Source organism: Eumetopias jubatus, unplaced genomic scaffold (assembly GCF_037043125.1).
Source record: "Eumetopias jubatus isolate StellerSeaLion01/CBP00866 unplaced genomic scaffold, mEumJub1_p1.0 scaffold_12, whole genome shotgun sequence".
NCBI classification, from domain to species: domain Eukaryota; kingdom Metazoa; phylum Chordata; class Mammalia; order Carnivora; family Otariidae; genus Eumetopias; species Eumetopias jubatus.
The window spans coordinates 69,105,992-69,133,852 of record NW_028274818.1 but is presented as its reverse complement, the minus strand read 5'-3'; the positions used below and the strand labels follow the sequence as shown (position 1 = coordinate 69,133,852).

Below are 27,861 nucleotides of genomic sequence, written 5' to 3'. Positions count from 1 at the left end.
GGACTCGGCCTGCGAGCCCTGTGTGCGGGCCGGCCCGTTTCCTGAACACTCACCTCTTGTGCCTTGTTCGCCGCTGGTGAACGTCGTCTCGTACTTCGGGGCATTTATTATACTAGTTCCCATGATTACCTTCTAACTAGTTTCTGGACGACCACCTCATGTGGCCAATAAATGGACCGGGAGCGTTTTAGCTGCCACTAACTTATCAGAGCTGCCTCCTGTCTCTGGTTTCCGGCTAGGGCCGTGGAGGGAGGTCCTTCAGGCTTCTTCCCCACCCTCCCCTCCCACTTACAGTCCCCCAGAACGGGGAACTAAGTGTCAGGTGTACCTCCCAGCAAAGCCCCTCAGCCAGGTGGATGGCTGTACCTTGTCCCCCCCCCTTCCTTAGGGTGACTGGCAGCTAACAAGGATAGAAGAACCCATGGCTTTGCTGTCACATTTGTCCCCCCGCCCCCATGGAGAAGCACCCTGACCCCAGCGCTCCCTCTGTAGCCAGCAGTTCCAAGTTCAGCCACAGGCTACTTCCTTTTGCAGGAACCAAAGGGTGAAGGGTGTTGCTATCGGTGAACCCTGTGAGCTGAGGCTGGAGACCTCATCCATACACTGTTGGATGCGAGGCCCTTGTTTCCCCACAAGCACCCACAGAAAGCCAGCCATCTGCTTTTATTTCCCCTTGCCGTAGGAACCACAGTAAAAGGGTCTTATGGCCAGCTGATGGTGTGGGCACGGGGCTCAAATGAAGCATCTTAGACCTTTGGATTCACCTGCACTGATTTCTGCCCTTGCTTCCCCTCCGTGACTGGGCAGCAGCAGTCCCTCCTGCCCCAGATAACTGTGGTTTTCTGACTTTTCAAACTAAGAAACAAGTAGATTTATTTTGTACACAGGGCCAGGCCCATTTGCCACATGATTTGGTTGTTTGGACCTAGGGCTCAGCTGTGTCCCAGCTGGGCACAGGCCACCAGCACAGAGCTGTCCTTGTCTGGAGGTTCATTTTTGCCTCAGCTTTTTGATGAAGGACACCTCATCCCGATTCCGGATACCGTAACTGGAAAAGGAGGAGAGCTAGAGTGTGTGATCTGCAGAAGGTAGGTTGGACTCCTCACCTGAGACTTGGGAGGGACCAAGAAGGAAGGGGTAGGAAGAGCCCTGCGTGCAGGAAGGTGGGGAAGTGGCAGTGGCCACCCTCTCAAGACCCCCATCGTGCCAGTGGGCAGCCTCTCACCCGCACACACTGCCTTCCTCTCGCTCCGGGAAGCCCTTCACTGCCCCTGGAGAGCGATGGTCACACTGCCCCCAGGTCTCCCATTCCAGTAGGGAGGGCCCCCAGGAAACTCCTTGCAGGAAGGGTATCAGTCCAGCCAGGGACTCCCCAGGTCTTGCAGATTCCCCAGTAACTGATTTAAGACTCCTCCTTCCTGGGAAGAGGCCCCAGCCCTCTGGCCGAGCTTGGGGAACTAGAGGGCAACAGACCAGATGCCTCCCAGCAACTCAGAATGTGCCCTGAACTTACTCCCGAAGCTTCTTCCTGTCCTCTGTGAGCTTCTCTCCTGCAGAGATTAGGTAGTAGGTCCTCCACACATAGGACCTGCAAGATTCAGACGAGGATTCAGGTAAACCACAAGCACGGTCACTGGGCAGCTGGGACACAGGGGCTGTGTGTGAGATGGGCTGAGGCAGCTCTAAGGAGGCACTGCTCAAAAGGGCTGTGTTGGGTAGCTAGGGGCCAAACACACCTTACGAAATAGGCGGCAGTACCGAGACACAGACAACTGAACGCCTGACCCAACAGGCGTGAGGAGAGCACCCTAGTGAAGATGGGGTGGGGCCACTGACAGCTAGGGAGACCGCTTACAGACGCTGGAAATGCCCCGAGATGCCCCCCGTTTAAGAAACCCAGCTGCCCGGGTGGGGTGATGTAGATGAAAGAGCAACTGAGGCAGGACTCCCAGGCATGGAGGCACCCACCACGCCTGAAGGCTTGGGACAGGGAACTCAGAACTCACCGGTACTTTGCGGCACACATGCAACAGGTGCTCATGCGCCACCAGCCCTTCCTGCCGCTCCACTTACCAGCTGATGTGCTGAATGCCCCCTTCACGCTCCTGCCTGAGCTGCACGTATCTCTGAATGGCCTTCTTCAGATCCAGGACTGTGGCGTTCTGTACCACAACCACAGCTGCAACACAAATGGGAGAACAGCCATGGTGGGAATCCACAGCCACAGCCTCTGATGGCACGAAAGGAACCCAGAAGCTCTGTCCAGACTCTCTTGGACGGAGACTCAAGTCCAGGTGGAGCAGGCTTGTGGTTGGCCCAGGACCCTGGGACATGGCCCCGAGTTTCCCCGTGAGCAGCCGTGTCAGCATCTTGCCTGTGTGGAAGCTCCGACCGCAAGGTCCAAAGGGAGAAGGCGAACACTTACGCATTATTTCTCCATCCATCTTGCACACTCGGACTGTCATTGCTTGGCCGTATTCTAGTGCTATTTGGGAGTTGACCTCTTCCAAAGTCACCTACAAAAAGACCAAGCGTGGAGATGGGAACCTTGGCTCTCTTTACTATCCCAAACAACAACCAAAGAAAACGAGCTGATAGTGTCCAAAAAGCAATACCATGTTTTATGAAGGACAAGAAACAGATTTCATGCTTATATGTTAGGGTTTCCCAGTTCCACCCACATTTTGTATTTAATGTCCAAAGTGGATAAAAGCTCGGCAAAAGAGAAGTATACAGACAGGAGGATGAGGATCAGATCTGGGTTCTGGGGCTGGGTAGGAGTAAGAACACTGTCAGTCCAAGGCCCAGGGCAACGCTTGAGTTGAGGCAGGTGTGCAAGATTTACCAGGGCACCGAAAAAACAGTAATATAAACATTTTGAACCAGCTTAACAAGAAATACAGGTGAACTTTAAAACTCCAAGAGGGGCAAATTAGCAAAGATTTAAAGACAGGACTGTGCCGAACCATACTGAAGATAGATAAATGAAAAGCCATCAACACTGATCTCGTCTTCACGCCAAGTTTCGCTGTCTCGTTTGCCAGAGCCTTTTTCACACGCCCTCTGAGCTTTGAAAACGGTGTATTACAAGGTCATGTATCCCGACGAGTGTTTTTTTGGGCGCCCCCTTAAATTCTGCGCGCCAGGTGGGAGCCTCGCTCGCCCCCGCCCCCTCCCCAGCCCCAGGCAAGACCTTCGCTGGAGCCCAGAGGCGCCTTCTTGAGGCCTCTGGGCCGCAGCTCCCCATCGGGGCCTCCCGAGGTCCGTCCGCGCCCCGGCGCACGGCCCCGCGGGGAACGACCCCGGCCCCGGCGGCCCCCATCGCCCGCGCGCACCTGGATCGGTAGATCGCAGAGCAGCGGGTCCTGCACGACCATGGCGAGACCCTCCTGGAACACGTCCACCGCCTCGGAGTGCGGCAGCGCCTCCTCTTCGTCCTCATCGTCCTCGGCCGCCTCGGGCCGCACGGCCGCCTCCGCCTCGGCCGGCTCCAGAGCACCTCTCCGCTCCCGCGCTCCGCCCGCACCGCCGGCTCGCGCGCGTCACCGACGCTGGGACCGCAGCCCAGCCCCTGGGACCGCCAGGGGGCGGGGCTGCCACGAGGACCAATGAGAAGCTCGAAGCGGCCTGCCGCAGTGGTTGCTGGGAGCGCGACGTCGGCCTGTCCGTTGGTCGGCCGGAGGGTGGGGCGGCCGCCCGGACCAATGGGAGCTCGAGGCGGGCCCAGCGCCGGCGCCCGGCGGCCGCAGGGGCTGCCGGGAGCCTGCGGAGCCGAGCCGGCTGTGCCATGCTGCTCTTCTGCCCGGGCTGCGGGAACGGGCTGATCGTGGAGGAGGGACAGCGCTGCCACCGCTTCGCCTGCAACACCTGCCCCTACGTGCACAACATCACCCGCAAGGTCAGGGGTGGGGCCCGGAGCCCGCTTCCCGGCCCACCAGCCCCGCGTCCGCCTCTGGCCGTCCTCGCTCTCGCCGCCGCCTGCGGTCGGCTGCGGAGCCTGTCGGGTGCGGAGCCTGTGCGGTCGAGCGCCCGCAGGATGCGGCCGTGTGTCCCCCCTCCGTGCCGCCACCTCGGGCCCCGGCCCGTCGCCTCTCCTGAGTCCCGGTCCTGACCTCGCGCTGGGGCTCCCGGCGCTGCGTTCCCAGCGGAGCCGGTGCTGTGCTCGGGAGCTCTCCGGAGCTCCCCAGCGCACCCCCGGACCCAGCAGGCTCTGACACCGACCCCTCCCTCGGAGCTTGCGTGTCTGGTGCGGCGTTCTAGTGCATGCCTTGTCCGCAGCCAGACCGGTCTCTTGCGAGGGGCCCCACCGCGCACGGGGCGCTGCTGCCGGGGCCTTTGCACATGCCTTCTGCTCGATTTACTTTTCCCCTGGGTGGCCATGCCACTTGCTGGGCTTGTCTGTACTTAAAGGGTTGCCCCGTGTAAAACTTCAGCCCCTCCCGCCATTTTTCCGCCTTCCCTGTCTTAGGTTTTTCCAAAGGACTCATTACCTTCCAGTGTACTCCGAGACTTTAGTGTTTTGTTTCTCGATACTAGGACATAAGGTGTAGGAGGGCAGGGGTTTTTCTGTTTTGTTGCCTCTTAGGTTCTGTCTAGTCTGAACCTAGAATGGAGTGGATGTTCAGTACATGAATAATGCATTCAGTGTCGTTACAATTTGTTTTCCCGTAATAATCTTTGTTAGCACGCTTCTACTTTTTAGAACTAGAGAACTTCTTAATGTTGTGAGAGTTTAGGATCAGAAACTGCGGGAAGACTGAACTCTTAGGTAACCCTGAAATTTCAAGGATACTTGGTAAAACTCGGGAAGAAAGCCGAGTGTGATCTGCTTTGAAAGCTGTCTGGCGGGGCTCTCCAGCTAAGTGGTGCTGTTTGGCTTCAGTTGTGTTTCTCTCATCTTGGGTAATCTAGTATCCTAGAGGTGGGGGCGAAGGGGGAGGGTCCCATCTACCCGGTTTTCCTTCCTGCTCTGGTGTGTCATCCAGTCCTTGCAGAGACCTCACCGCCGTGTGGTCACTGCGCTGAAATAAAGTTCTCAGACCCCAATCTGAGCGGCCATGCAGGACTACCTCTGCAAGTAGGGCAGCAGCAGCTGGGTTCTGCACATCGCTTTTATTTCATTTTTTATCAGAAAAGCAAGGACAGATGCCTCAAAGCCTGGGAAAGGAGTACAAAGGGATGGCAAATATCTTGAAGCTGTAAAGCAGGCCTGCACCCTCCTCTACGCACAGGCACGCAGGGAGGCAGTCATGGGATAAGGGAAGAGCGGGATGTTTGTGCTAGCAAACGCCAGGTGCAGGAAGGGGGGACTGAGGGTTACATTCTTTCCTAGCTCCTAGCCTGTGCCCTACCCCTGGGGATCATGGGGCACAATGCTCCTACTGGACCATTGCGTTCAACAGCCTGAGAACAGGAACGCTGCTGACGTTTCAGTTGCTTCCACAATCACTCCTGAGGGCTTACGATATATTTTCTTTCTTTTCTCCTTTTTTTAAAAGGTTTTATTTATTTGAGATAGAGCGAGAGAAAGAGAGAGAGCGCGCGAGCATGAGTGCGGGGAGGAGGGGCAGAGGGAGAGGGAGAAGCAGACTCCCCTCTGAGCAGGGAGCCAGACACAGGACTCGATCCCAGGACGGTGAGATCACGACCTGAGCCGAAGGCGGAGGCTTAACCGACTGAACCACCCAGGCGCCCCTAGGATACGTTTTCTGAGAATAACTCCACACCACTGAATCTTCCTCTTTTGGGCGGCACCCCAAACCTGGATTCTTTAAATTCCAGTGTTGAGTCCTGCTCTGTGAGAGTAGAAACTTTGGATTCTTTTAGTAGTCTGTGTTGAAGGAAGGAAATCTGCGGAGACACTTGACAGATAGGGTGTGGTGGCCCAGGTATGTACTTTTCACTTATTTGGAGCCTGAAGACCTGCTGTTGTTTGTTAGGTAACAAATCGGAAGTATCCAAAGCTGAAAGAAGTGGATGATGTGCTTGGCGGAGCAGCAGCCTGGGAGAATGTTGACTCTACTGCAGGTGAGGAGGAACCTTTTCTGTTACTGAGCTGTGGAGAGGTAGGAGGCCACTGGCCTGTGTCTGACTCAGTGGTGTACCGGGAGGAAGGGAGCTTCTAAAACTACAAAGTGTGTTTATTTTTTCCTTAGTAATTTATTTGTTAGACAGTATTGGCACAAGCCCCAGGGTTGTGCAGGCCTGGGTTAGAGTCTCGCAGTGACCTCCTAACATGTTATGACCTTGGTGGCCTCCCTTGCCCTTTCTGGGGCTATTCCATATTCACTGAGTGTGAGAGCGTAAAGTGAGTCATACAGCATCGGGCATCCAGTGCACTCCGTTAAGAGGTAGCCATGATGATGCGACGGTCACAGGAGTAGTGAAAGAGCCTGAGGAAGAAATAGGAGCTGTTTGTTCTGGTGTAGATTTTTAAAAGTCAGTGCCAGAGAGCATTCAAGTGCTTATTTCACGTCTTGTTCCATATCTGAATGAGGTAGACATGACCAAGGAGGGAAAGAGGAGAGGCCTAAACACACCTGTACTGAGGGGAGGAAGAGCCAACTCCTGTTTACTATTATCTTTTTTCCCTGATAGAAGACCATCCAAATCTGATATGGTGCAATTAGCATTGGCAGAATTTGCTAAAAAAAAAGGATGAATTATGTACCCAGTGTTTAAAATGGTGGTTGAGAGTGTTGGAAGGTGTTATCAAGAGTAGAGGTAGTTTCTCAAAGTGAAGTCACGTTGCCTTGACATAGGTGCAGAATGTATGGTGAGATCTTTGTAAGAACAGCCTGAGGAACTGCTGCCAAAAAGGATCCCTAAATTTAAAGGGAAGTGGATTCATCGTCCACTGGGGGCTCCTCTGGGAGGCTGAGAGGGCCCAAGTGATGGAAGTGCACTTAGAAGCATCTGCAGGGGGTGGACCCCATAATGCACATGGTAGCCATAAATCACTTTCCTTGTTATGTTTCCAGCCAGTCTTCAACGAGATTTGAGAAGAAAAATGGGACCCAGGGTGGGGAGCTGGAGTGTTTTCCAGATCACAGGTCTCCTTGATTCCCTCGTGGTGAGAGCGTAGTGGGAGTGATACCACTGTAGCCTCAATCACGGTACAGGGTACCCTAGGTGAGGCTTGCCAGATGCATGGGGCCCGGAGAGGGTCTTTGCTGCCTTTCCATAACCCCTACTTCTAGCAGGTATGTTTGGTCGTGAGCATCATATTTTTTTTTAAATAATGTGGGTCACTTGTTTTTCTCGTTGCCAGAGCCGTGTCCTAAATGCGAACACCCTCGTGCCTATTTCATGCAGCTTCAGACCCGCTCTGCAGACGAGCCGATGACCACCTTCTACAAATGCTGCAGTGCTCAGTGTGGGCACCGCTGGAGGGACTAGGCCCAGGCGGGCCCAGCCGTGCCGTTGTCTGCTCACCTTGTTCCCCAGGCTAGATTCCCAGCCAGGAGTGTGAACTGTTTGTCCCGAAACGTCTTGGCTGGCGTGGCGAAAAGCTAGCCCTTTCGGGGGCGCTGGTCACGGTGCCACAGCTGTAGCCCGTCGGCAGTCAGTGGCTGAGCTCCGTTACGTGCAGGGAGATTTGTGTGTGGATGGGGGATGCAGAAGGAAGGGTGATCCGTTTAATGTCCTGCTCAGCGATGTCATATGTGTATTGGCTAACAGACATCCTCTCTTCATTACCCTTCTTAAATATGTACCCCGTTTGCACAGCTTATAAAGTAACATTTTATAATGTAGTACATCGGATGTCCCTAAGTATTTAACTGTTAATTGTAAACTTATTTTACCACCATCTATTCTGAGTATTTAATTAAAATGGAAAGTCCAGTACTGCTTTTTCAGTGTTTTATTTATTTATTTTTTTGGCCAAGAAGTATGTTTTATTTTTATTAATCATCAAATAATTTGCTATAAAATCCCAGGGCAAACTGGAGAATTTGGTGGTCGGCCTGAGGGGCGGTCCCCTCAGACAGCCGCAGGCTGGTGGTGTCGGCACAGTGTGCCCGGGTCCACAGTGCAGCTTGTCACTAGTGTCCACCTTGCAGGTGGCTCTTCCTCCACATCACGACCGGGGGGTCTCGAAGATGACGAGGGTGGGGAATCCCCTAGGTTCTTAGGAAATTTCTTTCTTTTTTTTTTTAACATTTTATTTATCTTTTTTCTTTTTTTATTGCATAGACATATTTTTATTATTTGAAGTAGGATTTATTATATATGTGTTTTCTCTTAGCTATTTTTTAAAATTTTTTATTGTTACGTTAAGCACCATACATCACATCGTGAGTTTTTGATGTAGTGTTCCATGGTTCATTGTTTGTGCATAACACCCAGTGCTCCACGCAGAACGTGCCTCTTTAATACCCATCACCAGGCTAACCCATCCCCCCACCCCCCTCCCCTCTAGAACCCTCAGTTTGTTTTTCAGAGTCCATCGTCTCTCATGGTTCGTCTCGCCCTCCAATTTCCCCCGCTTCATTCTTCCCCTCCTATCTTCTTTTTTTTTTTTTTAACAAATATTGTATTATTTGTTTCAGAGGTACAGATCTGTGATTCAACAGTCTTGCACAATTCACAGCACTCACCATAGCACATACCCTCCCCAGTGTCTATCACCCAGCCTCCCCATCCCTCCCATTCCCCACCACTCCAGCAACCCTCAGTTTGTTTATCTATTTGACAGAAAGACACAGCAAGAGAGGGAACACAAGCAGGGGGAGTGGGAGAGGGAGAAGCAGGCTTCCTGTGGAGCAGGGAGCCCGATGCAGGGCTTGATCCCAGGACCCTGGGATCATGACCTGAGCTGAAGGAAGACGCTTCACGACTGAGCCACCCAGGCGCCCCAGGAAATTTCACTCTGCTTTTCCTGCTCAGTGGTCTGGTTGGCAGGGTGTTCTCCAGCGTCTCTGTTTTCTCCACCTTGGCCTTCTCGAAGCTGGCGATTTCCCCCGTGTCCAGCTTTTGCCATTTTCTCAAAGCGATCCATGGAGTTGACTCTGAGCCCAGCGCCTGGTCCTCCCACTCATGCTGCTGCAACAGGAGAGCGTTTTTTCAGTGTTTTAAATGCTTTGAGAAGTGACACCAAACTACTGCCATACTTAGGGCTCTCCTGGTCACAGAATTGCTAATAACATGGATTTCAGTTTATCATTTCTGTTATTTCCTAGGACTGCAGTAAATTTATTAGATAGAAGATATTTCTACTTTCTTCCTTCATCTTTTCACTTGCAAAAGAAAAAGGACGTCCCAGACTAGAGGGGGACGGGATGGTAGTTTGTAGGTGGATTGATTTCATGCTAAGGACCTCGGATTTAATGACTTTTCCAAATCTCTTAATAACAGAGTCTCACTCATGAAATCATGAGATTTGAACTCATACCTCTGATACAGATTTGTACATTTTTGAGACTTGGTATCTTTTCCGGAAATGATTAATCTTGAAGTTTGACAAAATGGTGTTTTGTTTTAAGTAGGCTCCACACTGGAGCCCAGTGCAGGGCTTGAACTCACGACCCTGAGATCAAGATCTGAACTGAGATCAAGAGTCAGCTGCTTAGCCGACTGAGCCACCCAGGTGCCCCAACACTGAAGGCTTTCTTTTTGCCATGACATGTAGACCAGGTCCTGAGCCCCTCATCTCTAATTGGTTGTTTCCCAAAACAGCTTGTTCTGGTTATACTGATGAAGTTTTATAATGTGGGAGTTGCCTTTAGGAGCTTCTGTTTATGCCATCAGTTCTTGTTTTTTGTTTTGTCTTGTTCTGTTTTCCATCGGTTTTATTTCCTCAGCTCTTCTGTGGGTGTTTGCTGTTGGGTCAGTGGTGAAGGTCACGTGCTCTGAAGTTGGCCTGCGTATCTGCTTCTTAGCTGTGAGACCTTGGTCGGACTGCAGAGCCTCTGCCTTCATTTCCTCATGTGTAAAGTGATAATGATAGTCAATTTCAGGGGTTTACAAACATTTTCTGTAAAGGCCCAGATAGTAAATATTTTAGACTCTGTGGGTCGAGAGTCAAAATCTAGGAAAACAAACTTCTACCACTTTTTTATAAACAAAATTCAAAATGTAATTGTAATTGAGTACAGCATTTTGTAATGGGGGTCTACTGATGAAAAGAATGGATATCATTTTGCTGACCTGGGGTTCAAAGTTAGCATTTCTGGTCATCAAAATAGATTGCAAATATGCATCTGTTAGTGCTGGTTAAGTGCAGGACAGCAAATGAAGTTAACTGTTGACATCAGCAGTAGAGTCAATACTGATGAGAGATGCAAACAATTTCCGTAGAGAATTTGCCGTAACATGGATTAGCAGATTCCAATCCATGGTCTACTGAATTCGTGTTTTCTCAGCTCTGAAAATATTCTTGCCTGCAGTTGTTGGTTCTACACAGACTGCGCACAGGCCCACTCTTCTGTCCCTTCCCAGCTCAGGGCCGAGGCATTGACCTTTCAGAAGGACACCTGAGCAATATCAGTAACATCGGTTGGATTCATCAAGTTTCAAGGGAAATCACTTCGCATCATTCGCCTCATTTTTAATTGACTTGATGTTGCTCCCAGTGCTCTTAGCTTTTAGAACTGTTCTCCAAAAGGCCGAGAGTCTTAAATTTATTTTCTCTGGACACATTTCTTCAACTGCTGCAATTAAACACAAGTCACCATCAGTCAGTGGCTTTCCTGGCTTGGTTAACAAATGAGCCCCTCAGAAATTTAATTTGGTTGTTTCATTTTCGTAGTTAATTTTTTTGAAGGAATTCTGCGCCATGTCGAGAGCGGTGCCAGTGACTCGGTGCGTAGTCTGATGACAATGACCTGCTGCAGCGTGACTGTATAGTAAACATTCCTTTGCCAGCCAGTTTGATGATGCGGTAATCCACACTGTGCCTTCAGGGTCCCCTTTTCTGGTTTTGTCACGATGGGTATGCACTGGTAATAGGGTAAGGGAAAAAAAATATGTATATACTTATATGGCTGCTTCGTGGTTGGGATTGGTAATCCTGGTGATCACCCAGGAAGGGCACTGCATTGACTTTCACAGATGTCCTCGCTTACGTGTTTTTCTTGTTTCCTGCACTGTTATGATGTTATTCTTTTTATTTAAGATACTGTGTTTTTCTCTTGGTTCTTTATTGTAGTGTGTCTCTCTTCTCCCATATTTCCTGTTTCTTCCTTGGGAGCATATTTTCCTTCATATCTTTGAGCATAGTTAGAGTAGCTACTTTAAAACCTGTGCTGATTCCAACAACTTAGTCCTGGGAGTCCGTGTCCATCGGTTACCTTTCCTCTTAAGTGTGGGTCACCTAGTTCTGTTTCTTCAGTGTCTAATACTCTTGGATTTATCTTGGAACTTGTGAATGATACAGATTGTAGATACTAGATTCTGTTATGTTTCTCTGGAGAGTGTTGATTTTTTATTTATATTTAAAGCAAGCTGTAAACTCTGTGTCTCTGATGTAGGCAGCAGCTGAAACTTGCGTTCAGGTTGTTTAACCTTAGCTGTGCTGCTTGGAGTTAGCCAGTACGCATGTGGCCCACAGGTATCCAGAGATTTTGGTAGAGTTTGTTTGTTTGTTTGTTTTGGGGCGTAGAGTTTAGATGTAGAATTTGGTGCTCTCCTCCCTTCCAGGATTTCCTCCCTTTCCAGCCTTTGTGGTCTCCACTTGTGGGGTCATGGTGTGGATGGTGTGGTCTGATGGACTTAAGGTAGTAGATTCTAGTTTCAACAAGGTGGGGGGGACCCTGTCAGAGAGAAGGAAACTCTCTCTTTTTTTAAATGTTTTCTTTTCTTTTCTTTTTTTTTTTTTTTAGATTTATTTGAGAGAGTGAGAGTGAGAGAGCATGAGAGGGGGAGGGTCAGAGGGAGAAGCAGACTCCCCACTGAGCAGGGAGCCCGATGCGGGACTCAATCCCGTTGACTCCAGGATCATGACCTGAGCTGAAGGCAGACGCCTAACCAACTGAGCCACCCAGGCGCCCTGGAAACTCTCTTTTTTATTTTTTATTTTTTTAAAGATTTTATTTATTTGACACAGCGAGAGCTAGAGAGAAAAAGAGACAGAGAGCAAGCACAAGCAGGGGGAACGGCAGGCAGGGGAGAAGCAAGCTCCCCACTGAGCAAGGAGCCTGACGTGGGGCTCGATCCCAGGACCCTGGGATCATGACCTGAGCCGAAGGCAAACGCCTAACCGATGGAGCCACCCATGCACCCCTCAGCTCAGATTTTTCTGACCATCATTTTAAAAAAATATTTCATTCATTTGGGGTGCCTCGATGGCTCAGTCCTTAAGCGTCTGCCTTCGGCTCAGGTCATGATCTCAGGGTCATGAGATAGAGCCCTGCGTCGGGGCTCTGCACTGGGTGTGAGCCTGATTAAGATTCTCTCTCTCCCTCTCCCTCTGCCCCTCCCCACCTCAAAAAAAAAAAAAAAAGATGTGTGATTCATGTTTCTGTCCATTCCTAAGGGGTTTCATGGGCTTAAACTTTTGATTTCATCTCTCTGTGGGTCCTGGTTGTTCTCAGACTACAGAGCTGCAGCTCTGGGCTATCCAAACCTTACCCGAGATGTTTTGATGCACAGAGCACACACATGCACACTGAAATGTGACCTTATTTGGTACCCCAAAGAACATACAGCCGATAAGTAAATGAAAAGATGCATATCTTCACTAATAATCAGTGAAGTGTAAATGAAAGCAACATTGAAATATGTTTGCCTATCAGACAGGCAAAGATTAAAAAGACTGATAATGTACACTGTTGGTGACAGGCATTCTTAAACTTCTGGTAAGAGTAGAAGTTGGTACGTTTTTGCAGTGCCACTTGGTAGTATCAGTATTTTAAAATGCTGAACTTTATTTGTTTTTTTAAAAAGAGTTTTAAAATTTATTTGACAGAGAAAGACACAGCGAGAGTGGGAACCCAAGCAGGGGGAGTAGGAGAGGGAGAAGCAGGCTCCCTGCCCAGCAGGGAGCCCGACAATGAGACTCGATTCCAGGACCCTGAGATCATGACCTGAGCCGAAGGCAGACGCTTAACGACTGAGCCACCTAGGCGCCCCATTAAAATGCTGAACTTTAGACCCCACAGTTCCACCCCTAGGATTATTTGTACAGAGGTACTCACTCTGGTGATTAAAGATCCATGCCCAGGATTGTTTACTACCTTTGTTTAAAATTGCATATATGCACTGGAAGTTAACATAATGTTACATGTCCTGTTTCAAAAAATAAAAATAGCATATATAGGCAGCAATCCAAATGTCTTATCAGTAGGATTATTGAACCATGGCATGTGCTACCCTTAAAGGTTTTTATGTGCTGACCTAGAAGGATGTTGAAAATAGCCAGAGGAACAAGAAGTCTACAAAGCTCAAAGCTCAGCACAGTATGAGCCCAGTAAAAACGTGCGTTTGTTTGTGCTTCGTCTTTGTCCGGAAGGACTTGCGCCTAACTTCTCACAGAGGCTCCCTCTGGGGTGAGATAAAGGGGACTCATTTTTTATTCTGTATTATTTGTTTTTCTTTAAATGAGAGTACATCAGTTTTGTGTTTAGTACCCTCTCCAGGGGTGTTTCTTGGAAGGAATACAGCACACACTCTGCCAATCAATGGACAGATCCCCAGAGTCCATGTTTAGCAACCTTCAATGTTGTGGGGAATGAAGGGTCATCCCACCTCCTAATCCCCGGGGTTAGGGTTAGTGGTGGTAGTTGTCTCTCAGCCCCCTTGGGACAACTGCTGTGCTCTGCGTCGTGGTTTCAGATGTGGGCGGCCTGTGTAAGCCTGCCGTGGGAGGCTCACGTCACTGCTCACTGCAGTTATATCCTGAATCAGGATCAGAGGCTTTGCTGCAAACACAGGGACAGTCACCTCCAGGTCTGGAGGGTTGGGGGCCCCTCAGACTTGCCATGGAGCCCAGCAGATGCATCTGGGAAGGTAAGTCTGGCCATCAAGTCAGCCTGAGCTGGTGGCAGAGAGGGCGGACTGCCTGCCATCCCTGGGCCCTGGGAAGAGCCTGGGGATGAACCTTGGAAGCCGTTAGGGGCATCACCCTGGTCTTACCTCCTCCAGTGTCCTGGGCTTGGGTGTCTCCCAGAGACAGCATGTTGGCCATATTTGCAGAAGAATGACAGGCTGTTGCTTCCAGGCCTGAGTATTGCTGGGCAGAGGGAAGGGTACTGAGTTTGTTAGGCAGCGTTTTTCGGTGTGGAAGAGACTTTGCTTCCTCAGTAACTGAGCGGGGGCTCGTCCTGGGGCCAGATGGTCTGAGCTGTGGTGGCCCGGAGTGGAGGTGAGGTCCAGGTCGTGAGGCTGGCAAAACCCCTTCAAACCCCCATGTCCATGCGGGGCCTTCAGGCAGAAGAGGAGCCAGAGTCCGGGGATCCCCCCCTTGGAGCTGTGGGCGGGCAGCAGGTGAGGGTGGGATCCCAGAAGGGAGGGCAGCTCGGCCAAGCAGAGGAAGGGGAGGTGAGGGTGTGTGCTCAAGTAACGTCCCAGAGCCCTCTTCCCAGGGGTCTGGACCTATAACACTGTCTAGAGGCACGATCAGCATCTGTAGGGGTGTTCAGGATGCACTTCTTTTCCTGTTGGGGCTAGGTGCAGGGGGCACAATGTAAACTGGACGGGTCTTGCCCTGGAAGAGCCTGGTGTTAAGAGGTAGCATAACAGTGAGCTTTGCTGACACGGCTGCAAAGGGGCTGTGAGGGGGTTTCTGGGCAGAGGAGGTCAGTTAACAGGTGCGGGAAGAGCAGGTGCATCATTTTCCTCCCTTTCGCCCCCAGGCCCTCCAGAACCCTTATTCTAGACCTTTCCCACAGCACTACTTGCTCCCTTGCTCCTTTCCTGAGCTGACTGGCCTTGCTAGGGGGTGTCTGGTCTGGCCACAGAGACACTGGGGGGCTCAGGAGGACTTCATGAAGGAAGAGGCACATGATCCAGAAGGAAGTCAGGCAGAGGGGACAGTGTGACGGAGATTAGACCCGCAGGGGACCCCAAGGGAGTTCCATTGGACCCCCTCTGTCTATGCCCCTCGGACCTCCATCCTCAGCTCTCTTCTTCCTTCTGCCCTGGGGCCCACCCCCTGTCCGTGCCTTTGTCCACCTGAGGCACGTCTGGGCCCAGCTTGTCCATCTCCTCGGCCCCCAGACGTGTGCCTTCCAGGTGCGGCCGCCCCTCCTGCTCACCCCTCTCAGGAAGCATGTGGAAGGTGCTCCCTGGGCCACCTTTCCCTTCCCTCAGCCTTCTCTGCACCTTGCTTGCACTCACCCCATCCGGCCTTCTGCCTCCACCTCTCCTGCCCGCCGTCCGCATCGCTCTAGGAAGCTCAGTCTTCATGCCCTTTCTGCCAACAGTACTGGCAGTTCCCACCGGCACTAGGGTTGCCCACGTGCACTTGTGTGGCCTAGAGGTGGGAGGGGGGACTCCTGCTTCCACCTCCTTCCCACTTTTTATCACTATCCCCATGTCCTCATGTATCTGGTTCTTGGGAGCCAGGGTCTGAATTTCTTCCTCCTTCCCCAGTGGAGAGAAGAAAGTGCTAGATAAGTGTGCACTGAAAGAGCAACCTCCATTCCTCTGGAGGGAATTTGATGGATGTCACTCCCTTAAAAATAGAGTGTGTGTAGGCCGGGACAGTTAAGTGGATGCAGGAATTGGCATGAAGCCAGCTTGGAGGGCGTGTTACCAAGGGCGCCCTGCTCCGGCAGGGAGTCCCCTGGCATCAGGTGAGTACTCAGGGTGTGAAGGCCGGGAGGGTGAGGGGCTGTGTCTGCGGAGACCTGCCGCTGGGTCTGGCAGTGTGTGTGGGTTCTGATGCAGGGGTCCAGCTGCAAGGCCCTAGCGGTCAGACCTCATGGCCAGACCTTGACCCTGAGGTCACGGAGGAGATGGGTCCTGAGATGGGCTGAAGGCAGTGTCCACAGACCTGAGGAGGGGGTTGCTGGGTGGTGGCGTCAGTCATGCTCCCCAGCAGGACTGTCCCTAGGGGGAGACACTGGCTTTGGTCCTCCTGCTCTGACAGCCATCCTGCAAGATTGGTGTTGTCTGAGCTGTGATTAGGTCTCCCTGGTGTCATCCCAGGGCCTGTTCCAGCACCAGGGGTATGTGGATGAAGGTTTCCATACCGTCTGGCCTAGTGTCTGTTGTCAAGGATGTGGGTAGCCCCAAGGAAAGACAGACCAGTGGTGCCCTGGGCGAGGTGGGTAGCTCCCGGGCTTGTGTGGTAACTGGTTGGACATGTGCCAAGAACAGAGGTACCAAGTGCCGGTGTTGGGCAAGTTGCTGCTGCCCCTGGTCTTGGCTTCCACACCGGGGGCGGGGGGGGGGGGTGGCGGCCCGCCCTGCCCAGCTCACTTTGCAGATGCAGAAGTGTTCTCTGTGGAAAGAGTTCTCAGAGGGGAAGCAGCCCTGTGTCGGTCTCTGCTGCTCACCCGGAGTGGGTCCTGGCCCTGGTAGCTCTCGGTCGTCACTGCCCTGGGGCCTGCTGAGCTTGGAGCCACCCCACCCCATGCTCTCGAACCATCCGCTCCTGGGCTGTGACAGGGCTGGCTCAGTTCTGCAGAGACAGAAGGGTCCCTCCACCCGGGGCCTGGGTCCGCTTTCAGCCGGGGAGTGCCTGCCGTGCCTCAGGCCCTCCAGATCTTGGTGCTCACTCTGCTTCTGTCATCATACACCCTGACCGTGGGCTGATATCAGGCTGCTTTGTCATCTCCACCCAATCACTGTGCGGGAAGGGGCAGATGCTGTTGGGGTAAACTTGCTGCAGCCTCCCGTGCTGTGGCTGGTGGTGCCGGATGATGAGGGTGCAGTCTTCCTGAGCCTGGATCTTAATGGAGATCTGTCCTATGGGTGCACGGATAGGCTGCTGGGCGTTGGGGTGCTGTCTGCTGCCTGAGTGTGTGCACGCTCCTCGAGGGCTTACGTGCTGTGGTCTGTGAGCACATCTGCTGTTTTTTTGCCTCCTTATCACCCATCAGGCTTGCGTAACCAGGCTGGCCCTGCTTCCTGCTTAGGAACTATCAGCGCACCATCTGGAGCTACAAATGGGGTGATAGGACGTCAACAGCCTCCCTGCACCCAGGCACTTCCTAACACCCAGCCCCTTTGTCTCCAGCTAACCTCCAGTCCCCCCCAGGGATCCTGTTGCTCAGGCTGGCCCTCCAGCACCGTGAGCCTTGCTCCCCTGAGGTGCTCCCGCTCGCAGGGCAGGTGGCTCAGAACAGGGGTGCGGCCGACAGAGCTTAGGGAGTGCTGTCTGTTGCATGGACACCCCACCGCCATCCTCCTATGTAGTCCTGAGTCAGAACACTGGAATGGGTCTTTATTTAAGGATACAGCAGGGAGAGAGGATGTGTAGATGTTGGCCTTTGACCCCGGGCAAGGCGTTTGCCCTCCTTGGGACTCAGCTTGCTTGTCTGTAATTGGGACCGTCTCCCCACCTCACAGAGCTGCTGTGGGAACTCAAGCATATGAGGCATGCTACACAGTCGGCACAGGGTTCCCGTGACCCTGCCTCCCTGTGTGACGGGACCTGGGCCCAGCGACCGGGGTTCTGTGCTGGCAGAGGATGCCCATCCCAGAGAGGAGCCTTCTAGGCCGACTCACACACATAGGTGGCTCAGAGTCCAGAGCCCACCATGAGATCTGGTTTTCAGGGCACCATGCTATAACACTGTAGCCATATGGATCTTTCTGAGCTTCAGTTTCTTAGGAGTACAGCTCAGGCAGTGGTGCCCAATCCCTGAGATGGGACATGGAGAGGGTATAGGTGGTGACCTGCTCAGAGCTCTCAATGAGGAGCATGCCCCACAGGGAGCAGCCCTCCTGGGGGAGGATCTCATGGGGAGCATGCCCCACAGGGAGCAGCCCTCCTGGGGAGCATCTCCTGGGGAGGATCTCCTGGGGAGCATGCCCCACAGGGAGCAGCCCCCCTGGGGAGCATCTCATGGGGAGGATCTCATGGGGAGCATGCCCCACAGGGAGCAGCCCCCCTGGGGAGGAGGATCTCATGGGGGGTGCCCTCAGCCCAGTCCCTTGCAGGATGGACCTTGGAGAGTGAGGCCCTGATGCGAGAGTTGAGCACCTGGCTCCTGATCTGCACCTGCTTCGGCTCTTGGGTGGGCTTGGGAGACTCCATCAAAGGAGAAGGAGGAGGTGAGGGCTGGGCACTAGTGTCTTGTGAGGTGCGTTGGTGGAGAGCTTGGGGGGCGGGGCTGTCATCTGTCTCACTCCACAGGGAAGGGTTTGGCTGGAACCGTGCTGGGGCCTGTCCTCCAGGGACCAGCCTGGACTTCATTCCCACCCATGCCTCAGGGGTCAGAGCCCATCAACTCCCAGCCCTGCCCTTGATGCCTTTTCCTGGGATCATTCTTGGGGGGCTGCCCTGTCAGAGTGTCAGCCGCAGGTCCTAACCCTGCCCTGAAGCAGCCACTGTGGGCTCTAAACCATCACTGTTCCCAGGGCTCGGGGCTGGATCTTTCACCTGCCTCAGCAACAACATCTTAAGGATTGACTGCCACTGGTCTGCCCCAGAGCTGGGTCAGGGCCCCAGTCCCTGGCTTCTCTTTACCAGGTGAGGTTGGAGGGCCAGGCTTCATGAGGAACGTGAGGGTGGGAGCCCCATGGTAGCAGTGGTAAGGGCTGGGCTGGTGCGGTGGCCCTCTGGTGCTTTGGCCCCTTGGTGCCAACACACATCCTTTCCAGCAACCACGCACCGGGCAGCAAGCATAGATGTGTCTTCCGGGCCGGTGAGTGCACCCTGGTGCTGCCGCCCGAGGAAGTGCTTGTGCCTTCAGACAACTTCACCATCACTTTCCACCGTTACGTCTCTGGGAGGGAGCAGGTCAGCCTGGTGGACCCGCAGTACCTGCCCTGGAGACATGGTGAGGCCTGGTCTGGGTGCCTTGACAGGGAACATCCTGGCCTTATAGGGATTGGGGGGCAAGGTCCCATTGCCCTTAACCTGCACGGCCCAGTGAAAGTTCTGTGTCCCGACTAAGAAGAGACCCCAGGGCTGGGAGCAAGCTGGGCCCCTGGGAGGGGAGGGCCCACTGCTTGCTGGAGAGATGGGGTTGAAATGCACTTCAGTCACAGCAGGAAGGACTCCAGTAAGACCCTGGGAAAGCACTTCCAGCAGGAGCTTATGAAGGAAGAGACAGGCACGATTGGAAAATCACCCTGTCTGGTTGCAGGGGCTCTTGTCCCACCCGCGGCCTCTCTGGGAGACAGAGACCTGCCCGCTAGTGAGGCCCCCCAGCACCCTTCAGACCCTGCAGTCCTGGGCATGCCGACAGACACAGCCTCATGGAGCCTCACTCTGTTTCAGTGAAGTTGGACCCTCCCTCCGACTTACAGAGCAATGTCAGCTCTGACTACTGTGTCCTGACCTGGAGCGTCAGTCCTGCCTTGGAGCCCCTGACCTCCCTCCTCAGCTACGAGCTGGCCTTCAAGAAGCAGGAAGAGGCCTGGGAGGTAGAGCTGGGCCGACTACTCCAGGGGCCTCTCTCTCCTGGGAGTGGCAGCTCGGGGCCACCCCCTCCCACTCAGGAGGGTGTCAACTTGGACTAATGAGGAGGGGGGGTGATCAGAGCTAGGAGCGTGACTGTACACACGTGTGTTTGTATGTGAGGTGAGTGTGCACAGGCTATGCCTATGTATAGGAGTGGGAGTGTAGTGAGCCTGTCCGTGCACCTGCGTCAGTGTGCACGGGGATTGTGAGTGTGTGTGCTTACGGGCCTGGGTGGCGAGCATGGGTGCATGTGCCCACGTGCCTGGGCGTGGTCGTTTGTACGTGTACCTGTGTGTTCTTGAGGGCCGATGGACCCTGTCCCACTCTCCGCACCTGCTAACTGTCCTCTACCCCACAGCAGGCCCGGCACAGGGCTCACATTGCCGGGGTGACCTGGCTCACCCTCGAGGCTGCCGAGCTGGACCCCGGTTCCAGCTATGAGGCCCGCCTGCGCGTCCAGATGGCCACCCCGGAGGATGAAATGGTGGAGGAGCAGAGCTATGCGGGCCAGTGGAGCGAATGGAGCCAGTCTGTGTGCTTCCCCTCTCCCCAGAGCCCTGCCCGAGGTGGGGGTCTCCCTCCCAGAGGGCCTCTCCTCCCTCGTGTGTCATAGCGTGCCCCCCCTTCCACCCTCCCGGAGCCCCCTCCCTGAGGCGGTCCTGCCCCGAATGACCACTCTCCCCTGGAGATCTGAGATTTTTAAGGAGGAAACAAACACCTGCCAAGCGTTGGGCTTCTTGGAACCTGTAGCCATTGTCTGTCCCTGGGAGTGAGTGTGGCCCAGGGTGGCACGCCGGGCCTCTGCTTCCATCTCTGGAGACCGAACATGGTCTCACCTCCCTAGGGAGGGCTGGGCTGACCCTTGTGACTTGCTAGGGAGGGTGACTGACCCTGATGACCTTGCAGATGGAGGAGGTGAGGCCCAGGGGTGGGGGTGATTCATGAGCAGGCATGACACAACCCCTGTGGTCTATGAGAAAATTTCCACTGTGGCCCAGGGCACTCCTGTGGGGGCTTTGCTGTGTGGATTTGGGGGAATGTCCCGGTGCCAGGGAGGCTCACAAGCCTGGGCCCTTCCTGCCCGCAGGCCCCCTGTTCTCACCTTGGGGGCAGCCCAACAGCAGTACCCTTGTTGCCGTACCTCTCTTTCTGCTGCTGACCAGCCTGACCTACCTCGTGTTCAAGGTTTCACCCAGGTCGGTAGCCCAGGTGTGTGTGCACGTGTGTGTGTGTGTGGTAGGTGGGGCATCTTGGGCCAAACCAGCCATCCCTCCCCTCCTATCTGGTCCTGGACGGCATGGGGGTTTTTAAGCCTCTGCCCTGGACCTGTGGAGAGTCCCCACTTGTCAGGTGTGTTGTGGGCAGTAGGGCCCCAAAGAGGCTCAGAGGGACCCAGAGTCACTGGGGCCAAGTCACCCAAGGTCCTCATCTCCTGCCTCTGGAGGTGCTCTGTGGTTTGCTGATTTTTAAATGCCTCCTATGAAAACACAGTCCTGTGCTCAGGACCCTGGTGAACACCCCAGAGTACAAAACAGACACAGGGCCCATTTGGAGTAAATCACTCATGTCAGGTTGTAGGAGGGGGCCCGTAGGAGACCGACCAGGTGCGGACTGGCAGCAGAAAGGATGAGAGGAAGTTGGCCTAAGGGAGCGGGGTGGGGGGTGGGGGTGGGGGTGGGGGTGGGGGGGTGGGGGTGTTGGGGGCTGAGGGTGGGGGGTGTTGATGCTGGCCAGATGAAGCATGGGAAACAGTGTGCGACAAGATCTGGTTTGTATTTTGAGGATAGAGTTTGGGGGTACAGGGAGATGGGGAGGACCCACCGGGAGGCCAGTGGTGGTGTCCAGAGGGCGGAGATTTGGCTGGAGACGGCGGGGGAAGCAGAGAGGGAGCAAAGTGGAGGGAGCCACCAGGACTTAGGAAGAGAAGCCGAGGGGGCAGATGAGCTAGGACCGGTGATCGGCGAGGTGGGGACCTGGAGGGGCCCCTTCCTCCCCTGGGAAGCTGGTGAGGCTGATTTGGACCTGTTGGGTTGGAGCCCTGGGCCACCTCCTTGTGGGAGGGCCCGTGGCTCCCTTGCTCAGGAGGAGGACACCTGTGGCCTTAAACCCACCATCGCGCCTCACCCCGTAACGGACGCGTGTCTTGGTGTAAGTCTGTTGTACGCGGTCTTTAGCCCGGGAGGCCGCAGGGGCACATGTTGGGTTTCGCCCCGAGAACAGGTTTGGACCCAGTAAGAGGCAAAAGGGGCATCGGCACAGATGAGGCAGGATGGGGGTGACGCTCCCGCAGGGGCCTCAGAGGACCCCTCCTTGGGTGTGCAGAGGCCTCCAGCTGTGCTCTCTTGGCCTCAGGGTGAAGAGGAGCTTCTACTGCAACGTGCCCTCTCCAGGGGCCTTCTTCCAGTCCCTCTACAGTGTGCACAATGGGGACTTCCAGGTGCGTGCACAGCCCACGGCAGGGGTTGGGGCGGGGCCGGGGTCACCCAAGTGTCTGGCCTGCCCAGGATGTGGGCTTCGGGTGAGAGTTGGGGGCTAGTATGGGGGCCTTTGTCAGCGCTTTGAGCTTTTTTGGTATACGTAGTGGGTTTAAATTTACACACTGTGTCTCAAATGCATCAGAACAATTAGCTTTATTCTGTCTTGCGGGTTTCTTTTTGTCTTGGGGTAGCAGCCCCTGTGAGGTATATGGTCCTGTTATAGTGCAAACTGCCGCCTGTCCCATCCTGGCTTCTTCTCTGAAGGCGTCTGTGGGGAGGGTCTGGTGCTCGTGCTGTCCTTGGGGCCCTCAGTGGCCTGTGGGCTCCTGCTCTGGGGGTCACTGGGGAGTGCCTGGCCCCTCCTGGTCCTCACGGATAGCATGCTGGCACACTCCCCATCTCCCCCTTTGTGGGGCATCAGACCCCTGCCCTTCCCACTGGTCTAGTGGCTCCTGGCCCCTGGGTGGGAGGGGGCGGGGAGAAGCTCCCCCAGGTGGTCCCGGGTTCCCCACTGTGGGCAGAGGATGGGATGATACGCTTCCTGGGGTCCTTCCTCATCCCCCTGCCTCCCCCTTGTGTCTCTCAAAAGGGAGCCCAGAAAAAAATTTAAAAAGGGAGCCCAGGTTTCAAGATTGTTGTCCAAAAGTATAACTCAAAGCTTAAAGTTGAGCATTTTGTCCTTGGTGGAGGCCACCTCCTTCTCCCAGACGGGCTGTCGCTGTCAAGACCCCTGAGGTGATCCTCTTGGAATGTGTCATCTGGGCTGCACGCACCCAGCCGTCTTCTGTAGACCCATGTCACCCGCCAGGCTACTTAGACCCCTCGGGTGGTGGGCTGTAGCCACGGGTCGGCTCTCAGGGATCAGGGCAGACAGAGGGTGAGGTATGTGTGGTCCGCTTGGTGGGGGTTCCTGGTCCCACCTAGGAAATACTTTCCTTTGGGAGGTGGGGGCCTCCTGTGGCTCCATGGAGGGGTCCAGGTCTGCTGCCCTCAGCCCAAAGGTGCCGTTCCCACAGCATCTCCCAGTGTGTGTGTGTGTGTGTGTGTGTGTGTGTGTGGTCCAGGAGAGGGTGCCCAGCATCTGTAGCTGGTGGGAGTGCCTGGAGCAGCAACCAGGGATTTTCTCTGTCCTCGGCACCTGTCACCACCTGTACCCTGTGTCAGGCTGCTGTGAGCACCAAGCAGGGAGGTGGGGGATTGCTGAGAGTCCTGAAGGGACCCGGGGTCCTGGGCTGAGGGTGGGCTGGCACATGGCGGGCAAGATAGAATGTTCCAAGCACAGTTGTTGCTTGGACTCTGGGTGAGGATGTCAGGAGAGCTTCCTGGAGGAGGAGGGGAGGCTGCTTCCAGGGAGAGTCCCGAACACGCTGCCTGAGCCCTTCCCACCCCCTCCCCCCCACGCTGTCTGTTCTAGACCTGGATAGGGGCCCACAGAACCGGTCTGCTGCCGAGCCAGGACTGTGTCGGTTCCCCACGAGGAGCCTCGGAGTCTGGTGTCCAGGAGGCCATTGCGTGGCTGACCTACGACCCAGTGGATCCCTGGCAGTCAGTGGCCCTGGAGGAAGAGGAGGAGGGCCCTGGCTCCGGCCTCCCTGGGGCGGTGCTGCTAGCCGGGCACGTGGAACAGAGAGGGCGGCCACCTCCCTACCTGCCACAGGAGGACTGGGCCCCCGCGAGCCCCAGCAGGCCAGCTTCCCCACAGTCAGAGGGCAGCAGTGGTGACTACTGGGCCCTGGGCTGCTCCGGGGGCTGCCACCCCTCCACCTTCCCAGGAAACACCCAGAGCTCCGGGCACAGCCCGGCCTCGGCCCGTGGCCTTCCTTGTGACCAGCAGAATCTGGACACCTGGCGAGGAAGTAGTCCTGGGGGGAGTCAGTCACAGTGAGAGGCAAGACCCCGCTGCATGCGTCCTGTGAGGACCGCCGGGCCTTTTCTTCGCTCCTACTGGGTTTGACCTGCGACCCTGACTTGGGCCAGCTGCATAAAGTCCATTTTGTGGAAAATGGACTAAAGTTTCTCTGAGAATGGAGCCCCTGCACAGACCTCCTGTCCGGATGGAGGTGGGCAGGCAGGCGACCCCTCCTCCGTCCCCTCCCCTCAGCATCCTGCTACCCAGCCCCCACTCCGGGTCCACCACTTCCCTCCCTGCCCTCTGACTCCATCGCTTCCCCTCAGAGCAGGGGGTGTTAGCCCCACACCTGTTCTGCCCTCACCCCCTTAAAGGGTCAGCTTGCTCCCAGCAGACACAGATGAGGTGGTGCTGTGACCTCACTCCGTGCCCTCCTGAGTACCTCTCCTACTGAGATGACAAGAGTTGGCTGCTGGCCGGGAGAGGGGCCCAGGGGAGGTGCAGGGGGATGGGGTCTGTCTGCTCTTGGGCTTTCCAGGGTGGGAGCTGCTGATGTTCAAAAGGGAGGATCAAATGGAGGCTGGTCCCTCTCTGGGTGCCCAGATAAGAGAGGGCGTCTCCCCGTGGGGTTCTGCTGACCCCTGCGGTCTGCACAGAAAAAAGCACCTGTGGCCCCAGGTTCCCCAGGCAAAGGCCCCCTCTGCGTCAGACAGGCACCCCCTCCCCTCTGCGTGCCTGTGGAGCCCCCGGGGTTTTGTGGGGAGCCTCAGTGGAGCCAGGTGGTGGTCAGAAGGGGTGAGGCAGGACCCAGAATGTATTTTTAGCATGTAGAGAACGGGAGGGGTGTGGACGGAAGTGAGGTGCAGGCATCTTCAGTTCTAACCAAGGATAAAAAAAATAGCGTGAATCCACTTCCTGGGGCCAACCCCTGGGGAGCCCTGGGCTGGGGTATTACGGCAGCATCTGTGTGGCTCCTCTGGCTGGGTTCCCGGGGAACCTAGGCCACCTGCATGTGACAAGTGACCCCCACAGCTGGGACGCCTCTTCTGTGTGGCCAGAGACGTTGTTCCTGTGAGTCACACATTTTCTCTCTGTGGCACCCAGAGACCTGGCTTTGGGCCGGAGCGTGAGCCTGCGGCCCCTTGGAGGCTGTGTGATGGTAGGTGAGCCACGCCTGCCCCTTCAGGACGAACAATACCTCCTTGTGTTGCTGTGAGTTCACCTGAGCAAGTCACCTGCACACCTCCGTGCCCAGGAAATGCTAGCGTTCCCCTTTTAGAGATGAGACAACCCTTGGCCACCATGTGCCGAGATCCGGTGTGCAGCAGAGCAAGGTTTGAAGACCTTGGGATGAGGAAGTCGCTGAGTACTGGGCACTGAAGGGGTCAGAGAGCAGGTGACAGGGAACTGAAATCCTGATGTGGCTGGTGTTTCGAGGGGTTGGGGGCATGGCGAGGCTGGAGCTCAAGTGTCCAAAATGTGGCTGGCTGGACTGTGGAGGGCCTGGAAGATCAGACAGAAGGGCCGTCAGGGAAGGGGACTCTCCCGGGCAAGGGAAGATGTGCAATGGTTTCTTTGTTTGTTTGTTTTTCATATTTTTTTTATTTTTAAGTAATCTCTACACCCAGTGTTGGGCTTGAACCCACAACCCCAAGATCAAGAATCCCATGCTCCACTGATTGAGCCAGCCCCTCTTTGTTTTTCAACGTGGTGAAATCCACGTAATTTAACCATAACTCTTAAAGTGTATAATTCAGTGACATTTAGTACATGCATAATATTGTCCAACCGTCCTCACTCCCAAAGGAAATCCCCTTCCTGTTAAGCAGGCACTCCCCACTGGGCCCTCCACCTGACCTATCCTATGCAGCCCCTTGCCTACCTCCTTTCTCTGTGGATTCACCGCTTCTGAACATTTTGTATAAATGCCGTCATACGCTATGTGACCTTCTGCACAGCCTTCTCCCTCAACGTAGTGTTTCTGAGGTTCACCCACTTTGCAGTATCGGCACCCCAATCCTTATTGTGGCTAAATGTTATTCCGTTGTGTGGATGGACCACATTTAGTTTATTCACCCTTCTGTTGGACATTTGGGTTGTTTCTACTTTTTCTCTGTCGTGAGAAGCGCTGCTGGGAATACTCATGTAAAAGTTTTTGTTTCAATACCTGTTTTCCATATTTTTGTGTATATTCCTAGGAGTGGAATTGCTAGATCATATGGTAACTCCATGTTTAGAATTTTTTTTTAAGATTTTTTATTTATTTATTTGAGAGAGAGAATGAAATAGAGAGAGAGAGAGCATGAGAGGGGGGAGGGTCCGAGGGAGAAGCCGACTCACTGCTGAGCAGGGAGCCCGATGCGGGACTCGGTCCCGGGACTCCAGGATCATGACCTGAGCCGAAGGCAGTCGCTTAACCAACTGAGCCACCCAGGCGCCCCTCCATGTTTAGAATTTTTGAGCAACTGCCAAACTGTTCTCCACAGTGACTTCAACATTTTCCATCAGTTATATACTCGCATTCCAATTTCTCCACATCCTCACCAACTATTGTTAGTGTCCTTTTTTTTTTTTAATTTGTTTTGTTTTTTTAAGTTTCTTTATTTAAGTAATCTCTACACCCAAAGTGGGGCTTGAACTCACGACCCTGAGATCAAGAGTCCCATGGCTGGGTGCCTGGGTGGCGCAGTCGGTTAAGTGTCCGACTCTTGGTTTTGGTGCAGGTCATGATCTTGGGGTCGTGCGATCGAGTGCCGCATCAGACTCCGCACTTGTCGTGGTCCGCTTGGGATTCTCTCTCCCTCTCCCTCTGCCCCTCCCACTTGTTCTCTCTTTCTCTCTAAATTAAGTAAATACATTAAAAGAAAAAAAAAAGAGTCATGTGCTCTTCTGAGTAAGCCAGCCACGGGCCCCTTAAATCGCCATTCTGACTGGTATAAGGTGGTGCCTTAGTGTGATTTTGACTTGCATTTCCCTGATGGTTGGTGATGTTGAGCATCTTTTCATGTGCTACTCCTGTATCTTCTTTGGAGACAAGCCTATTCTTAATTGGGTTGCTTGTCCTATTTCTTAACTGGGTTGCTTGTCCTTGTATTGTTGAGTTGTAAGAGCTCTTTATATATTCTGGATCCTAAACTCATAGCTGATATTCCATTCCCAAATATTTTCTTAAATTCTGCATGGTATTTGGTGTCCTACACAATAGGTCACTGCCTAGTCCAACCCCAACAAACACATTGAAAAGATCCTTAGACATCAGGGAAATGAAAATGAAGTCCACAATGAGATGCCACTTCACACCCATGAAAATGGCTGCTCTCTAAAAAATGGAAGCTAGTTTTATTCACTTAAAAATGGTGAAAATGGGGCGCCTGGGTGGCTCAGATGGTTTAGCATCTGTCTTCAGCTCAGGTCATGATCCCAGGGTCCTGGGATCGAGCCCTGCATCGGGCTCCCTGGTTGGCAGGGAGCCTGCTTCTCCCTCTCCCTCTAGTGTTCCTCTTGCTTGTGCTCTCTTGCTCTCTCTGTCAAATAAGTAAATAAAATCTTTTAAAAAAATGGTGAAAGTGGTAAATTTTATGTTATGTATATTTTACCATAATTTTAAAAATAAAAATTAATGAAAAGAAAATTTAATGTTATGTATATGTTATCACTCCCTCCAAATAATCTCCCTAAGAACTGGTTCTGAAATAGTGACACATGTGATGGAGGAAGACCCTTGTCCCCTAGAGTGAGAAGGACTTTTCTCATGGACACTGCTACTTCAGACCAGACTTATGCACACACACCTAGCAGATCTCCCCCAGCAGAGGCGACCACTTCCCCCTGGCCCATCGGCACCTCCTTTCAGCACCCTATTCTCCTCGTCACCTCACCCCACACACCACTCTCAATCACTGCTCTTTACCATCTCTATAATTTTTCATTCCCAAATGTCATACACATGGGATCGTACCGCATGTAGTTTATTCAGATTGTCTTCTGTCACTCAGTAACATGCATGTGAGACTCATCCA

At 53.9% G+C, this 27,861-nt stretch overlaps 3 protein-coding genes across 6 annotated transcripts; 2 read left to right on the top strand and 1 right to left on the bottom strand.

Annotated features, from left to right (window-relative positions):
* Positions 1-847: 847 nt before the first annotated feature.
* Positions 848-3,539, bottom strand: SNRNP25 (small nuclear ribonucleoprotein U11/U12 subunit 25). The gene is made up of 5 exons (XM_028111780.2): positions 3,336-3,539; positions 2,426-2,516; positions 2,074-2,179; positions 1,514-1,588; positions 848-1,048 (listed from the first exon to the last, which is right to left on the bottom strand). The coding sequence occupies exons 1-5, from the start codon at positions 3,375-3,377 to the stop codon at positions 991-993; spliced, it is 372 nt and encodes a 123-aa protein (XP_027967581.2). The 5' UTR covers positions 3,378-3,539; the 3' UTR covers positions 848-990.
* A 210-nt stretch (positions 3,540-3,749) lies between these two features.
* On the top strand, positions 3,750-7,848 carry POLR3K (RNA polymerase III subunit K). Its single transcript, XM_028111457.2, has 3 exons — positions 3,750-3,898; positions 5,940-6,027; positions 7,271-7,848. Exons 1-3 carry the CDS (start codon positions 3,788-3,790, stop codon positions 7,396-7,398), a joined length of 327 nt encoding a protein of 108 aa, XP_027967258.1. The 5' UTR covers positions 3,750-3,787; the 3' UTR covers positions 7,399-7,848.
* Positions 7,849-13,800: 5,952 nt separating this feature from the next.
* IL9R (interleukin 9 receptor) lies at positions 13,801-27,407 on the top strand. 4 transcript variants are annotated; one of them, XM_028111878.2, is made up of 9 exons: positions 13,801-13,947; positions 18,034-18,162; positions 18,469-18,580; positions 18,712-18,890; positions 19,334-19,479; positions 19,878-20,082; positions 20,604-20,712; positions 21,869-21,953; positions 23,408-27,407. In XM_028111878.2, exons 1-9 carry the CDS (start codon positions 13,920-13,922, stop codon positions 23,876-23,878), a joined length of 1,464 nt encoding a protein of 487 aa, XP_027967679.1. In that variant the 5' UTR covers positions 13,801-13,919; the 3' UTR covers positions 23,879-27,407. The 4 variants fall into 4 exon arrangements, with proteins under 4 accessions (XP_027967679.1, XP_027967678.1, XP_027967686.1 ...); XM_028111877.2 differs by having other exon boundaries at positions 13,802-13,947; positions 19,875-20,082; XM_028111879.2 differs by having other exon boundaries at positions 13,804-13,947; positions 18,049-18,162; positions 19,875-20,082.
* The last annotated feature ends 454 nt before the right edge of the window (positions 27,408-27,861 follow it).

Coding starts and splice junctions, on each gene's coding strand:
- SNRNP25 (XM_028111780.2), bottom strand. CDS start 3,377: ATGGTCGTGCAGGACCCGCTGCTCTGCGATCTACCGATCCAG. Junction 2,517..3,335: donor TCTGCGATCTACCGATCCAG/GTGCGCGCGGGC, acceptor GTCTTTTTGTAG/GTGACTTTGGAAGAGGTCAA. Junction 1,049..1,513: donor GACAGGAAGAAGCTTCGGGA/GTAAGTTCAGGG, acceptor CTCCTTTTCCAG/TTACGGTATCCGGAATCGGG.
- IL9R (XM_028111877.2), top strand. CDS start 13,920: ATGGAGCCCAGCAGATGCATCTGGGAAG. Junction 13,948..18,033: donor CAGCAGATGCATCTGGGAAG/GTAAGTCTGGCC, acceptor GGGTGCCCTCAG/CCCAGTCCCTTGCAGGATGG. Junction 18,891..19,333: donor GTACCTGCCCTGGAGACATG/GTGAGGCCTGGT, acceptor ACTCTGTTTCAG/TGAAGTTGGACCCTCCCTCC.
- POLR3K (XM_028111457.2), top strand. CDS start 3,788: ATGCTGCTCTTCTGCCCGGGCTGCGGGAACGGGCTGATCGTGGAGGAG. Junction 3,899..5,939: donor TGCACAACATCACCCGCAAG/GTCAGGGGTGGG, acceptor GTTGTTTGTTAG/GTAACAAATCGGAAGTATCC. Junction 6,028..7,270: donor GAATGTTGACTCTACTGCAG/GTGAGGAGGAAC, acceptor TCTCGTTGCCAG/AGCCGTGTCCTAAATGCGAA.